Source organism: Castor canadensis, chromosome 7 (assembly GCF_047511655.1).
Source record: "Castor canadensis chromosome 7, mCasCan1.hap1v2, whole genome shotgun sequence".
In the NCBI taxonomy this organism is placed as follows: domain Eukaryota; kingdom Metazoa; phylum Chordata; class Mammalia; order Rodentia; family Castoridae; genus Castor; species Castor canadensis.
The window spans coordinates 161,090,380-161,103,158 of record NC_133392.1 but is presented as its reverse complement, the minus strand read 5'-3'; the positions used below and the strand labels follow the sequence as shown (position 1 = coordinate 161,103,158).

The window sequence follows — 12,779 nt, the reverse complement described above, 5'->3', positions numbered from 1 at the left end:
CATTTTAGCTGCCTGTGGTTTTGGCCCCAGCCCACTGCCAGCAGCAGCCTCCCAGGCCTAAGCAGCCTCCCCCAGGGCCTCCCCTCCAACAAGAAGCTGAGGGGGCAGGCTGGGGACCTGTGCAGCTACTCAAGTCCTCACAGACTGACCCAGACCTAGGGAAGAAAGGGTCTGCCCTGAGCCACCTTCCTCCAGCTATGCACACATGTACCCACAAGGAACCATCTAACTCTGGGGCTGGCAGGGGCAGATGGCAGGGGCAGCCAGGCCACCAGAAATGTGTATGCTAACAGCACAGTCCTCCCCAAGGGCATCCATCCTGAGGCCTACAGGCTTGAGGCTGAAGGCAGGGAGCTACCTCAGCCATGGAATCAGCCCAGGGCATCGTACCTGGAGGGGCCTCTGCAGGGTGAGCCAGTGACAGCTGTGGACCCTTAGACTGGCCCTACGTGTCACTTCACCCAGGGGACATGAGGAAACATTCATGTCCAAGGTCCAAGTCCAGAAGGTCAGACCGAGGACCACCAAGCAGGTTCATACTGACTCAGGGTACCCCAGCTATATGGAGGTGCACAAAGTGTTAAAGGACCTAGGGACTGTTTTTGCACTGTAGCGCTCTGCGAGATGTCATGGAAAAGCAGGAATGACAGTCCTAGACCACCAGCCAAACCACTGCCCTGGCAGGCCCCATTTTCCATTGCTGGGGAAAGAAGGGACTGGCTTGGTCAGTGGGTGGGAAGCTACAGCAGCCCTCAGGCCTCCCTGTCCCGTTCCTCACCCCAAATATGGGAGTGGGACACCCTATGAAGACACCCTGATCAATGTAGCATCCCAGGGTTCTGGCGCTTCCCTTGGGGTGGTGGCCGGAGCAGGAGGACAAGGCACTCACTGTGTTGGGCTGATGGCAGTCCTTTTTATAACTTTGTATTTTTAAGAATGGAAGTGGAAACCTTTCTGTGTTTTATTTCTGAAAGATCACTTAGAAAGGAGGGATGTGTACAGTTTATGTGTTTCTTGTTCTCTCCCTCCCTGCCTTGGAGGTGAGTTTAAGTGAGTTTTAAGGCTCCCCTCTAGCACTGCCTCCTCCTCTGAGGTCTTCCCAGATCCCCAGGACCCTTGATGTGACACCATTCTGAAGACTCCCAGCCCTACTGCTAAAGGACTGTCATATCCCCTCTAGCGCCTTCTCTATCCCTAGCCTCTCTAATCCTCACTCCAAGCTGCTGGTGGGAGCGGAGAGTCCAAGACTTCAAAGCCTAAGCCTGCAAGTGCAGGTGTGCTCCCTGGCTGCCTGCAAGGCTCAGCGGAGCTCTGGGTACCTCCAGCAGAGCACGCTGGAGGGAGAGGGCCTGCAGCAACTGGGCACCAGTTGGGCAGAAGCCATGTAGCCTGCCCATGGCTCCATAAATTCTACCCACACACATCTGTGGAAAATCCACTGCGTTCCTGGCACAGAGGGTGCCACTGTGATGGAGAGAGGCTGCAGACCCCGCCCTACACCCTGTGCTCTGGGAAGGGAGGGCTGTGGGTGGGCAAGTATCCTCCCAGGCATCCCCGAAAGTTCTCGAAGCATCTAAGCAGCCTGGCATGGCCTTGGCAGCACCCCTGCACTGGGCTTAAGACAAGCAATGGCAGGAGACCTCCTGCCCACCACAACCACAGGTGCTCTGCAACCTCCACCCAACTGTGGCCAGGCATGTCCCTCGGCAACAGGACAAAGCTTGGGGTGGGGGTAGAAGGGTACCACTGGCTGAAATTCCTCCCCAAAAAGTCCCCAGAAGATCCTATGTCCACTCTGGAAACCTCAGGCCCCCACAGGGAAGGCACCTCATGGTGGACCATGTGACAAACCCACACAATCCCAGACATGCCTAGGAATTCCAGATACACAAAAACCAGATTTGTAGTCTACAGACAGGTCCCCACAGACAGGGGCCAAGCAGGAACCAAATGCCCCAGAGAGCACTGGGAAATGGACCTAGGTGGTACCTAGGCAGGGGCCACTATTGCTCACATGTCCCCAGGCCACCACCAGGGATGTATAGGAAGATGAAGGTATTTCCCCAGCTGGACTCCACCAGAGACCACGGGGAGAGCCACAGTGACTAGGGGATCAAGTGTGAGTATCCATCGGCATCTCTTAGCAGTGAGACAGATCACCATTCTATCTTCCTTGGACACAGCACAGTGGGAGGCTGCTATTTTGAGAAGCTTCTGAGTAAATTCCTTGCTGGGAGGTATAGTTGAAAGAGAGGCAGTCTGAGGTCATTGCTGTGAGTCAAGCCAAAGTCTAGTGAGTCCCAGCTGGGTTCTCAGGTGGGAGGGACAGGAGGTGGTCACCAGCACTCAAGAAGGCGGTGGAAGCCCCAGAGAGCCCACCCATTCAAACAAGCACAGAGTGTTGAGAGACAACCAGAGGGACTGGGCTGGGGGGCTCTCAGTGGCCCCATGCCAGCTTGGCAGAAAACACCCAGGAGTCTGGCATCTGACCTGCAAGTATGTCTTACAATGAGCCCCTGACAAACATGCAGACTTCCAGGGCCCTGCGTATGAAGGATTCTAGCAGGTCAGGCTCTAGCACTGCAAGGGGTAGGGTGGGCAGGAGGACCTGAGCAAGGCTGAGGGGTCAGCAGCTCAAGGCTCCTCTGAGCAGCCACCACTGGTCATTCCAGCCCTAATGCATGGTCTGCAGAATGAGAGGCCACATGGAGGTGAGCATGGACCATATACCCAAGGGAACACTGGGAAAAGGGTCTAGGTGTTACCCAAGGCAGCCTGGGAACAGGGCTACTGCTAGCCCTAGCCCTAAGGGCTGCCGGGCTGTGCACATTAATGGCTCAGCCCAACCAAGTCCTTGATCCTTTCGGGGCCACCAGCAGCACAAATGGTGAAGATAAAGACAAAGGAGTTAGTATCCCAGCCCTGGGGACAACAGGGAGCCAGCCAGCAGCAGGAGATATCCGTCTACCAGCCTCTATGTCACCCTGCTTCACAGAGCACCCTGCCTGAAAGGAAGGATGAGGGAAGGACATGCCTTGCCCCAAGTCACCTCTTCCAGGGTCCCAAGGCCAAAGAGCCCCGGCCACAGGATCCTGAAAACCCCAGCAAGCAGCCGGCTGGGCTCCCCCACCTTAGCTGCCCTGAAGCACATCACAACATTCTCACATCTGCTTTTATTTCCCACCCTGGGCAGCTGCCTGGCTCCCAAAGCGGAACAGCGGCCGGGACATGTGTGTGCAGGGTATGCCCCCCCCACTCCCCAGCGCCCCAGAGCTGGCAAGCTGCCAGCCATATAGCAGCCAAGACCAGGATGGAGGCTGCCAAGAGCCAGCCTGGGCCCACTCTGGTCTCCAGAATGGAAAGAAGAGGCATTCTACTCAGCCTCTCAAAGAACAACAGAGTCTGGAGGGAAGGGTCAGCCCTATCCCCAGGGCCCCTCTGTTCAGAGCCAGGGGGTGGTTGCTGACTGCTCTTCATCAGCATGCTGGGCTGCCACCCCTCCTTGGCCTGACCCTGAACCTCCATTTAGCCCTCCCAAACTGGTGGAGGCTCAGGCTATGTACCCAGGTAGCCATAGAGCCAATTCCTCATTGTAGAGACCTGACAGAGGAGCCAGAGGGCCAGGGCCTTACTTCTTGCCACTGCCCACACCTCCAGGCTCCCACAGAACACCAGCTTTGCAGGCTAAGAATGGCCTTACACTACCTTCCTCCTCCCCCCCACCAAGAGTGTCTGGAGTGTCTCTGAGTCTTGGAGACAACAGAGGTAGCATGGGCCCTGCTGCCCAACCACTGTAGACAACCTCAGCCAGACTCAGTGCAGTTTCAGAGAGAGAGTGCAGCCTTGGTCACAAGGACCTGGGCAATTCAAGACAAGCTCTTCCACCTGACAAGAGTCGTGGCCTTCTTACCTGTTGGTGGAGCGCAGTGCCCAGCAGCAGGGCGCAGCCAGAATTCCATGGCGGCCACTCTTGGCAGGGGGGAGTCATATGAGGCTGACTGAGGCCACTGAGGTCACTGCCAGCCTGGTTAGGCCTCAACCCATGAGTGCAGGAACGGAGCCCCTTTCCCAGACCTGGGCCCCAGGCAGGGGTAAGATGACACTTACCCAGGCAGGTTCTGCCATCCGTGTGGAGCCGGAATCCAGGCTTGCACTCACAGAGGTAGGAGCCGGGGGTGTTCACACACCTGTGCTGGCAACCACCATTGTGCACACGACACTCATCCACATCTGGGCAGAAGGGCATGGAGTTACCAGAGGGCAGCCACCAAGGCCAGGCCAACCTTGCTGAGCTGATGGGGCTGGGATCCAAGACCTCCTATTCAAACCACACTTACAACACTCTCCAGCCCCAGGTCATGCTCCCAAAGCCAGAGCAGACAAAGGCAGGGCCTGTCCTCCCCCAAGGTAGGCATGCACCAGCAAGCTGCCACCTCAGGGTCAGCCAGAATGTGGGAACAGCAGAGGGGAGCAGGCTGGAGTAGGGAGAGGCCTGGCCCCCAGCACCTCAAGGCTAAGCATGTATCTATCTGCTCAAAGCCATATCTACCACCTACGGCATCTTTGCCAGGCAGGAAAGGCAGCACTGCCACCTCCCCAGAACAAGGTACCCCTGGGCTGTGCTGGCCCCGTGACCTCCACTCTGCCCCTGCAAATTGCCAGCAGAGTGCTGCCTACAGGGCAGATGGACTTGAAGCACTGTTTGCAGAGTTCCATTGAACTGCCCAAGGTATAGGGGACAGGGAGGCAGGAAGGGGAGGTAAAGAGGAGGGTGGCCTTGACTTCCTGGCCAGGGGGCTAATGGGTAGGGTTTCTGCTATCCATAGTGGAGCAGGTTGACATAGGCCAGGGGAAGCCCAGGGCCATGGCTGCTCGGAGAGGCCCTGCTGTGCCCGTTCACCTGCTCCTCAGCCCCAGCACCATGGCTCAGGCCACAAGGGAAATGCGTAGGGAAGTAGAATATGAACTGGAGGTCCTGGGCACTATGCCCCAGGCCCCCTCTCCCCTCTGCAGTAGTGCAGCAGGGAATCTCAGGAGTGCAGCAGCTCGGAGGCCCTGGGTTCTCCCCTGCCCTCCAAGCCCACTCTGCTAAACTGGGCTTCAGGAAGGTCAGACAAAAACAGAGACATAGAACAGAGCACAGGAAGTGGGCTTCCTGGGACACCTGAGTGTGGCTCTTGGTCGGCCCCTGCTAGCCACTAAACACTACCACATAAGTGCTGTACCTCTCCACTGCTGTCTAGAGAACCTGATGGTCCCCACCAGGACAGCCCTCCTCCAAGCCTGGGGCCACCAGACATGGTGGGGGCTTTGAAGGATCAGTGACATCCTGAGGACAGTGGAGCAGCCCTCTCCTGGCAGAGGCTGCGATGAGACAGACTCAACTGGACAGGAGGCACTAAGAAACAGGTGGAGGCCACCACTTGGGCAAAGACAGAACTAGGGGCCACCTTGGAGCATCAGAAACAGGTACTAGAGTCCATGACTGCCACTAAGGCCAGGTGACACCTTTATCCACCAACCCCACTGACAGGCGCCAGTGTCCCAGATCAGAAGATTAGGACAGACAGCTGAGAAAGACACGTAATGCTCTGCATAGTAGCTTCACGCTGAGTGCCTGGGCCCCCTGGACAGGGCAGTCACAGAAGCCCTAACCACAGACATGTCTCAATGCCACAGCTTCCTCTTATCATGACTACACTGGGAGAAAATATGACAGTCCTTGATGATGTAGGAACTTGATTAGTGGGAATATTCATGCCCAGGGCTGCGCACAGCTGATTCTAATTCCTATTCTCCACAAGCCAGCAGGTCCCCACTATCAGCTATAACCCACAGGGCCTTCTGCACCTTCTCCCTCCCATCTGCCCCAACTCCCTTCCCCAAACCCAGCCATCTCAGCACATTTTTGAAGGGTACTAAAGGCCAAAGGTGGAACCAGAGTGAAGCTTTTCTCGCAGTCCTCCAGGCCAGGCCTGCTCAGCAGGCCACACTTCCAGTACACAGACGCTCTGCCTCCATGCAACACTCTCAGAATGTGCCTGGTCATCCAAAAGTGACACAGAACAAACCCAGCAGGTCTGGGACTTCTAGAGCTGTCTGCTCCATATGCAGGCCACGTCCACTCTGCAAAGACCCCCCGGGACCCTGCTAAACTCTGATGCTGTCTCATAAAGGAGGTAGCAAATCAGGCCGTGAGCCCCTGCACCACAGCAGGAAGTCAATATCATATGAGGGTCCCAAAACAAAGGACCGATGACCCCTACAGGGCCCCAAAGGGGCTCTGAGAGACAGAGGACCCAGGGTGTGGTATGCAATCTCAAGACCAGGTCCCTATGGGGCAGCACCCACCCCAAGCTCAGATCCCTGAGGTGATAGTGTACCGACTACACACAGCACTGCCAGGGCATACAGCAGGTGCTTATTAAGAGCCACCTTGTCCTATAAAATCCAGCTCTCATCTGGAGAGTCTGTGGTCAGCCTGAGCCTCACTCTTGACCCCTATGGAAGATGCTGAGGAGACTCTGGGCCCCCAGGGGCCATGGACTCCGAGATGCTCTCTGAGGTCTGGCTGGGGAGACAGCAGCCCTCCCAAGATAGTCAGTCAGCACACTCTCAATATCGCAACTCTCTGGAGCCTCAGAGCCAGCCCAGGAGCCCTCCTGGCCACAAAGAAGCCAAAGGGAAGGGCATGGGGCAGCCCTGCCAGTCAGCAGGGCCCCCCTGCTGGCCTTCCATTCCCAGGCGTGGCCTGCTCCCTACTCACACACACCTCCACGTGGCTGCTGGCTCTCCTATATCCTCCTGCTGCAGGAACTAAGCCCTGGAGCACAGCCTACTTCAACTGGCCCTGACCTAAGTCCCCTCCTAATGTACAAAGAGCCAGGTCCACCAGGCAGGAAGCACAGTCCCTCATGGCACCCTTCACACACACTGACCCCAGCCCCAACCCCAAGCCCTTCCTACCCCTGAAGCTGCTGTCTGGAGATCGGAGGGCTGCAGTGGTGGGGGTGCAGGTGGGGAGCACTGAAGCATTCCCATAGCTCACGGCACCCACTGTTTGCTGTGGGCCAGTGTCAGTATCCAGACACAGAGAATCAGTTCAAGGCTGAAGGGTTTGGGGCTTCCTCTTTCCTCCAGGCAACAGAAGCCTGTTTATTGCCCACACAACATCCTGCTGTGGTCCCCTTCAGCTCTGAGAGTTCTTGGAATTGAGAGAATCCCTTACAGAAATGCTTAAAGTAGGGCAGGACCAGATCACCTAAATCCTGTCTGCCCCATCCCAAGGTGAGCTACATGGTGGCAGAACAGAGCTGTTCTCAAACAGCTCCAAGGACCTCGGAGATGCTGAACCCATGACCACAGCTTTGGCAGAGACCTGAGGACACATGAGCTCAGCAGTCTTTAAGGACAGTGTGATCAGCTGAACATCCCAAAGACATCATGTCCTCATTCCTAGAGCATTACATGGCAAGAGAGACTTTGCAGATGACATTAAGTGAAGGAAACCTTGTAAGAGGGAGGCAGGAGGGTCAGAGTCAGAAGAGCAGACCTGAGGATGGAGCAGAGGTCAGACACCTGAAGACGCTGTGCTGCTGGCTTTGAAGAGGGAGGAGGGGCCACAAGCCCAGGAATGTGGGCGGCCTCCCCACACTGAAAGGGCAAGAAACAGAGGGAGCCAGCCCTCTACACACCTAGATTTTAGCCTATTTTGGACTCTGACCTCCAGAACTGTCAGGCAACAGGACTGTGTATGTTAAGCCACTGTGCATAGGGTTATTTGCACCAGCAGCCACAAGAAAGGAATACAACCAGGGCTCCAGAGCCTTTTTCAGACCTTGGCAAAGCAAGAGTCCTGGAGGCTTGGAGCTGCAGATTCCTGCTTCCCAACCTGGCCTCCTGACCCAGTGGTGAGGTCGTCCACTGTGCTTGCTGAGGGGCTGGCCACACAGTTAGGTCTGCAGGAACTGTCTACCTACAGACAAGTCCAGAAGCTGTGCTCCCCTGGTGTACCTGTCTTAGGCCCACACCCCAGGACCACACCACATTGCCCACACAGGCAGTATGCAACCCTGAGACACTCACAGGACAGGGTCCTACAGTCCCATGGGCAGTTCAGACTGCAACTCCAGCAGGAACACTCCCCTAATAGGCACAAAGGGGCCTAAGCCACCCAAGCAGAGCAAGCACCCAGCAAGGGCTAAGAGGAACATGGAGGCTGCTCCCTCTGTGCTCCCTGAGAGCTGGGAAGGAACCTGTTCATTCAGGGGCTATATTCTTAGTGCAGGGCAAACCCACTCTGCTGTCCCCTCAGGAACAGTGCATGGGGACCCTGGAGCAGGGCCGTCTGGCTGGGAAAGCTGGCAGAGCCATCTTTTTTATTTCCTCCTTTTTCTTTTTTGTGGTACTGGAGTTTGAACTCAGGGCTTGCTAGGCAGGCGCGCCACCACTTAGGCCACTCCACCAGCCCTTTTTCATGTTGAGTATTTCCAAGATAGGATCTTGCAAACTATTTACCTAGGCTGGCTTTGATCCTCCTGAGTAGCTAGGATTACAGGTGCCTGGCTAGGGCCATCTTAAAGAACAGCTAAGCCAGTGTTCCATGGGGACAACTTGTGCTCCTGCTCTGCCACCAGCTGTGTCAGGAGATGTGGTGGCCTCACCAGGTCAGTTCCCCAGTGTGGCCCCGCCATGCTGGTGCTGGCAGTGCTGCTGGGAGTCCACAATGATGCCATCAGAAGCTGCGGCTGCTACCAACCCTCACCCAAGTCATCAGCTCCTGGCCCAACACACACACCCGAGTGGACAGATAGGGTTGGCCTGCAGCCAAGGCTGCCTCTGTGGAAATCACCCCAAAGCCCCTTCTCAAGCTTTGCCCAGGGCTCCAGGAAATGCAGAGACCTCTGGGCACCTGCCAGCAAACTTGTTCTGCTGGAATCAAGTCAATCCTATTTTGCTCCACACATGCCACAGTCCTGGACCCTGGGAAGCACACACCATCACTCCGGAGCTCTTCTCCTCTCCCTCCATCCCCAAAGGCCTGGGGCAAGGCTGGGGAGGCTGGTCATACCCCAGAGACCTTCAGATGCTACATTAGCCCTCAATGACCACTCTTGGTGCAGTGACATGCCAACCAGGCCTTAGCTGAGCCACCAAGCAGAAGGGTTGCCTAGAGTTTGGGGAATCTGGGTCCAGCTGGCCAAGTGACCACACCAAGTGAGGCAGGTGTCCTTCAGGCATGATGGAGATGGGATTTCCACCAGGGGATGCCTCCCTGCAAGGAGCCATACTCGGGGATCCAGAGGTCTTGGTAGGTGAACGCCAGCAGCCCCAGACTTCCCTGGGGTTTGGGATGACTCACTGGGAGCTGCACTCCCTCCTCGCATTCCTGAGGGTGCCCAACTCCAAACACTGTGCAGCCATGTGGAGAAAGGCAGGCCCGGCGCAGGCACCAGATCCCAGCTGTAGAGGGGCAGGGTGGACCCAGGACAGAGTGGTTCCTGCTCTCCATGGCTGTTGGGGTCAGTCCCAAGTGCGGGCCCTCTCAGTGACCCACCATCCCACCCTGCTGGTTATGCCTGTGAGACCTGGGGAGGAAGCAGGCAGAAAGGACAGCACCAGCCGCACCCCCACACATGGCTCCAAAGCCATGTGTTACCCTGGACAAGAGACCCAGCTCCAGTAGTCCCTGGGGGCCTCTCTCCAGCCTGACTTGTTACCCGACCCCAGAAAAAGTCCTGAGTCCAAGGCAAGGACTTTTACCCCCTCGGGTCCTATATAGACAGTAGCTCCTGCAGCCTGCCCCCAGAGAGGACGGGAATGTGATTCCCAGGACACATGGGCCCCGGTCAGAGCTAGAGGCCGCCTGCCCGGGCACTATAGTACTGTTCTCTGTCAACGCGGCCAGGCGCAAACTTTGAAAAGAAGAAACAAAGGGGAATCGTGGGGAGGGGCACCCTTGTCCCGCCCGCCCCTGCTCGCCCAGCGCCCACCTGGCCTCTGGTCACCGGCGCTCACGGGGTAGCCGGCCTGGCCCAGGTGGCACGGGTAGCAGTTCCTCCAGAAGTAGCGGTAGTGCGTGCCCGCGACGCGCGCCAGGCCCCCCAGGAGCCCGAGGCACCAGAGCACCGCCAGCCCGCCCCGGCCCCAGGACGCCTCCATGCCGGGTCGGTGGAGTGGCAGACGGCTAGGGGCTAGGCTCCGGCTCCTGCTCGGAACTCAGAGATCAGTACTCAGGCGGGGCTCAGACACCCAGTCCACTCCGGCCCGGCGCCTTTATGGTCTCAGCTTTCCCTCCGCCCCCTGCAGGTAAAGGCCAAATCCTCAGACGCCCGGGTTGGGGGGTTGAGGGGTTGGGGGGCTGGGGGCGGGGAGCGCCGCCCCGCCCCCGGCCCCGCCCCGCTACCCCCAGGGGGCCGCGCTGGTCCCGCCAATGCCCCGCCCCACGCATTCCTGCGCGCGCGCTCCCGACCGGACCCAAATTGATCCAGACCGAGACACAGACCCACGTGAAAACTCAGGCGTCCTCCAGTAGATACATACAGACGCACGTGCGCAAACAGACGCCCAGACACACAGAAGACACAGATATCTGCACAGCCTTGGACACACAGAGACGTGCACAGACACACATGCACAAACACGAGTTCCCCGACAACACAGAAGAGAAGCCAAAGCAGAGAATGAAGCCATCCTGGCCAGGCAGGGCGGCCCCGCACAGGGGGCTTGGTGGGGAATGCTGGCAGCCAGGCAAGTGTGAGGCCACAGCACTCCCACCACCACCACCACCACCTCCCAAGTCCAGGACCCAAGGTCCTGCACTACCCACACTACTGGACCAGAGCTCTGTAAGGAGGATGTCTAGGAAGAGAATCCTTGCACCCCTACATGTGCAGGGAGGACTTGCCAGAAGGGGCAGCCCTATGCACAGGGACTAGCCACACTCTGAGTCCCCAGTGGCATGGGAAGCCAGTAGCTGTGCATCTGAGGAACCGCACACCCACCAGCACTGGGCCAGTAGCTAGGCAACTCACCTTGCAAAGGTCAGGTCTAGGATTCCAGCTTGAGTGGGAGGGAGACTGCTGACTCCCAAGCCCTGTACCCTCTGAGACCTCTCTCTCACGGTACCTGGGGATCCCCAGGCCAACTCCCTCTTCCCAGGGCTGCATAAATGCTGAGCCTCTGCACTTGGGGCTGGAGGGCACAGCCCACACCTGTTCCCAGGCCCTTCTAGGAAGCTCACCAACATCTGTTGAAGATTCTGCTTAAAGCAGCAGCAATGTACTAGGAGCACAGGTACCTCCCCTCCAAAGACAACAGATGGGCAGTGAATACCACGCCATTTCACCCACCGCTGCCAGGAAGGAAGAAGGTTCACACTCCTTGAGCCACCAGACCATCAATGAGGGAGAGGATTACATGGTTGCATGGTCATTGAGTTATTTAGTCTAGCACTGCGCAGGACCCAAGAGGCACTGGGTCAATGGTAAGGAATGGAACCACAGCCAGAGCCCACCCAGTAACCAGTGGGTACCAGGCCTCTGGCTCTAAGGACATATTTCCCCTCCTTACCATATTCATGCAGGTGAGGGCCACTGTCCCCATTTCAGAAGTGAGGAAACTGAGGGTGGGACCCTAAGACACTGTCCTTTTAACAGCTATTCAAGCAGAACCCCAGCCCCAGCAATCCTAAAAACAGTGAGCTCCTATGCAGAGCCCATAAGCAGTCTTCACCTCCTTAAGCAGCTCATAGCCAGCAGAGACCTGCCCCCTCGGGAGCCCAGGTCACTGCTGAGAGGGCAGCCTCTGCTGGCCAGTGGCCCTGCCCAGCAACCTTGAGCCCCTGGGAAAAAGACAACCTCATCCAGGCCCTGCCATCCCACCTGCCCAGTCCTGTCTGCAATCCAAGGCCCAGCCCTGCCTGTCCCATTGCTTGCCTGCAGGCACCAGGCAGTGCAGACATGCCTTCCTGGGGCCTGCCTGTCTGCCACACGAGCCCCCTCTCCTGTCTTCCCAGAGCGGCACACCCCATTGACTCCAAACCCTTGCCTTGGGAAGTCTCCAGGAACTTCCCAAAAGACACAATGTCAGAGCGCTGTTGGGATGGCAACTTTCACCAGGACAGCTGTGCTTGTTATCACAATGTGCACCTCATTTGCCAACAGCTCACAAATAAGGGCTGCTGGAGACATGACAGTCCCACCCTCTGCAGCCACTGCCAGCAGGCCTTTACCTAGCAGCTTCCAGGAGATAGGGGGCCACTTGGGTGGGGGGCCAAGGTGAGACACCAGAAGCCAGCCGGGTAGGGGGAGGTACAGAGACAAGGAAAGGAACCTCCAACTCAAGTCACTTCCCAATGGGCATTGGGCCTTCCTTTGGGAGGAAGTCTCCATCAAGTGGCCCCTAAGAACACTAACTCCTTGCTCATGCAGACCACACTCTGATATCTGCTAGGACCAGGCCCTGGAAGGAAAAAGAATCTAAGAGAGAGACCCACCCTTGGTCTCCCATGCTGTCCCAAGTATTGCTCACTCTGGAAAAGGCCTTGTCCTCTGTCTAGGGGGAGGAGGTGAGGCCTAGAGCCCCCATTGAGCACCCAGGCAAGAAGAGCACGTGCTGGAGTCTAGCCCCTGCCCACCACAGGCCATCAAGCCCCATGGTTGCTGAGCACTTGCACTGGCCATCCCAGTGGAGATGGTGACATGCTGCTTTCGCAGTAGGAACGGGAAAGGTTGAAGCTGTATTGTTAATATATTACTAATTAATATATTATTATTACT

General features: G+C 57.2%; 1 protein-coding gene across 4 annotated transcripts in view; it reads right to left on the bottom strand.

Moving 5' to 3' along the window:
* Positions 1–12,779, bottom strand: part of Megf6 (multiple EGF like domains 6) — a 95,654-nt gene that overhangs the window by 27,545 nt on the left and 55,330 nt on the right. For 2 of the 4 annotated variants that reach the window (XM_074081536.1, XM_074081535.1), the window contains exon 6: positions 4,108–4,230. In XM_074081536.1, the coding sequence (XP_073937637.1) occupies positions 4,108–4,230 (123 nt within the window). Of the gene's footprint in view, positions 1–4,107; positions 4,231–9,992; positions 10,339–12,779 lie in introns of those variants that run through there. The other 2 variants (XM_074081537.1, XM_074081538.1) reach the window with 2 other exon arrangements.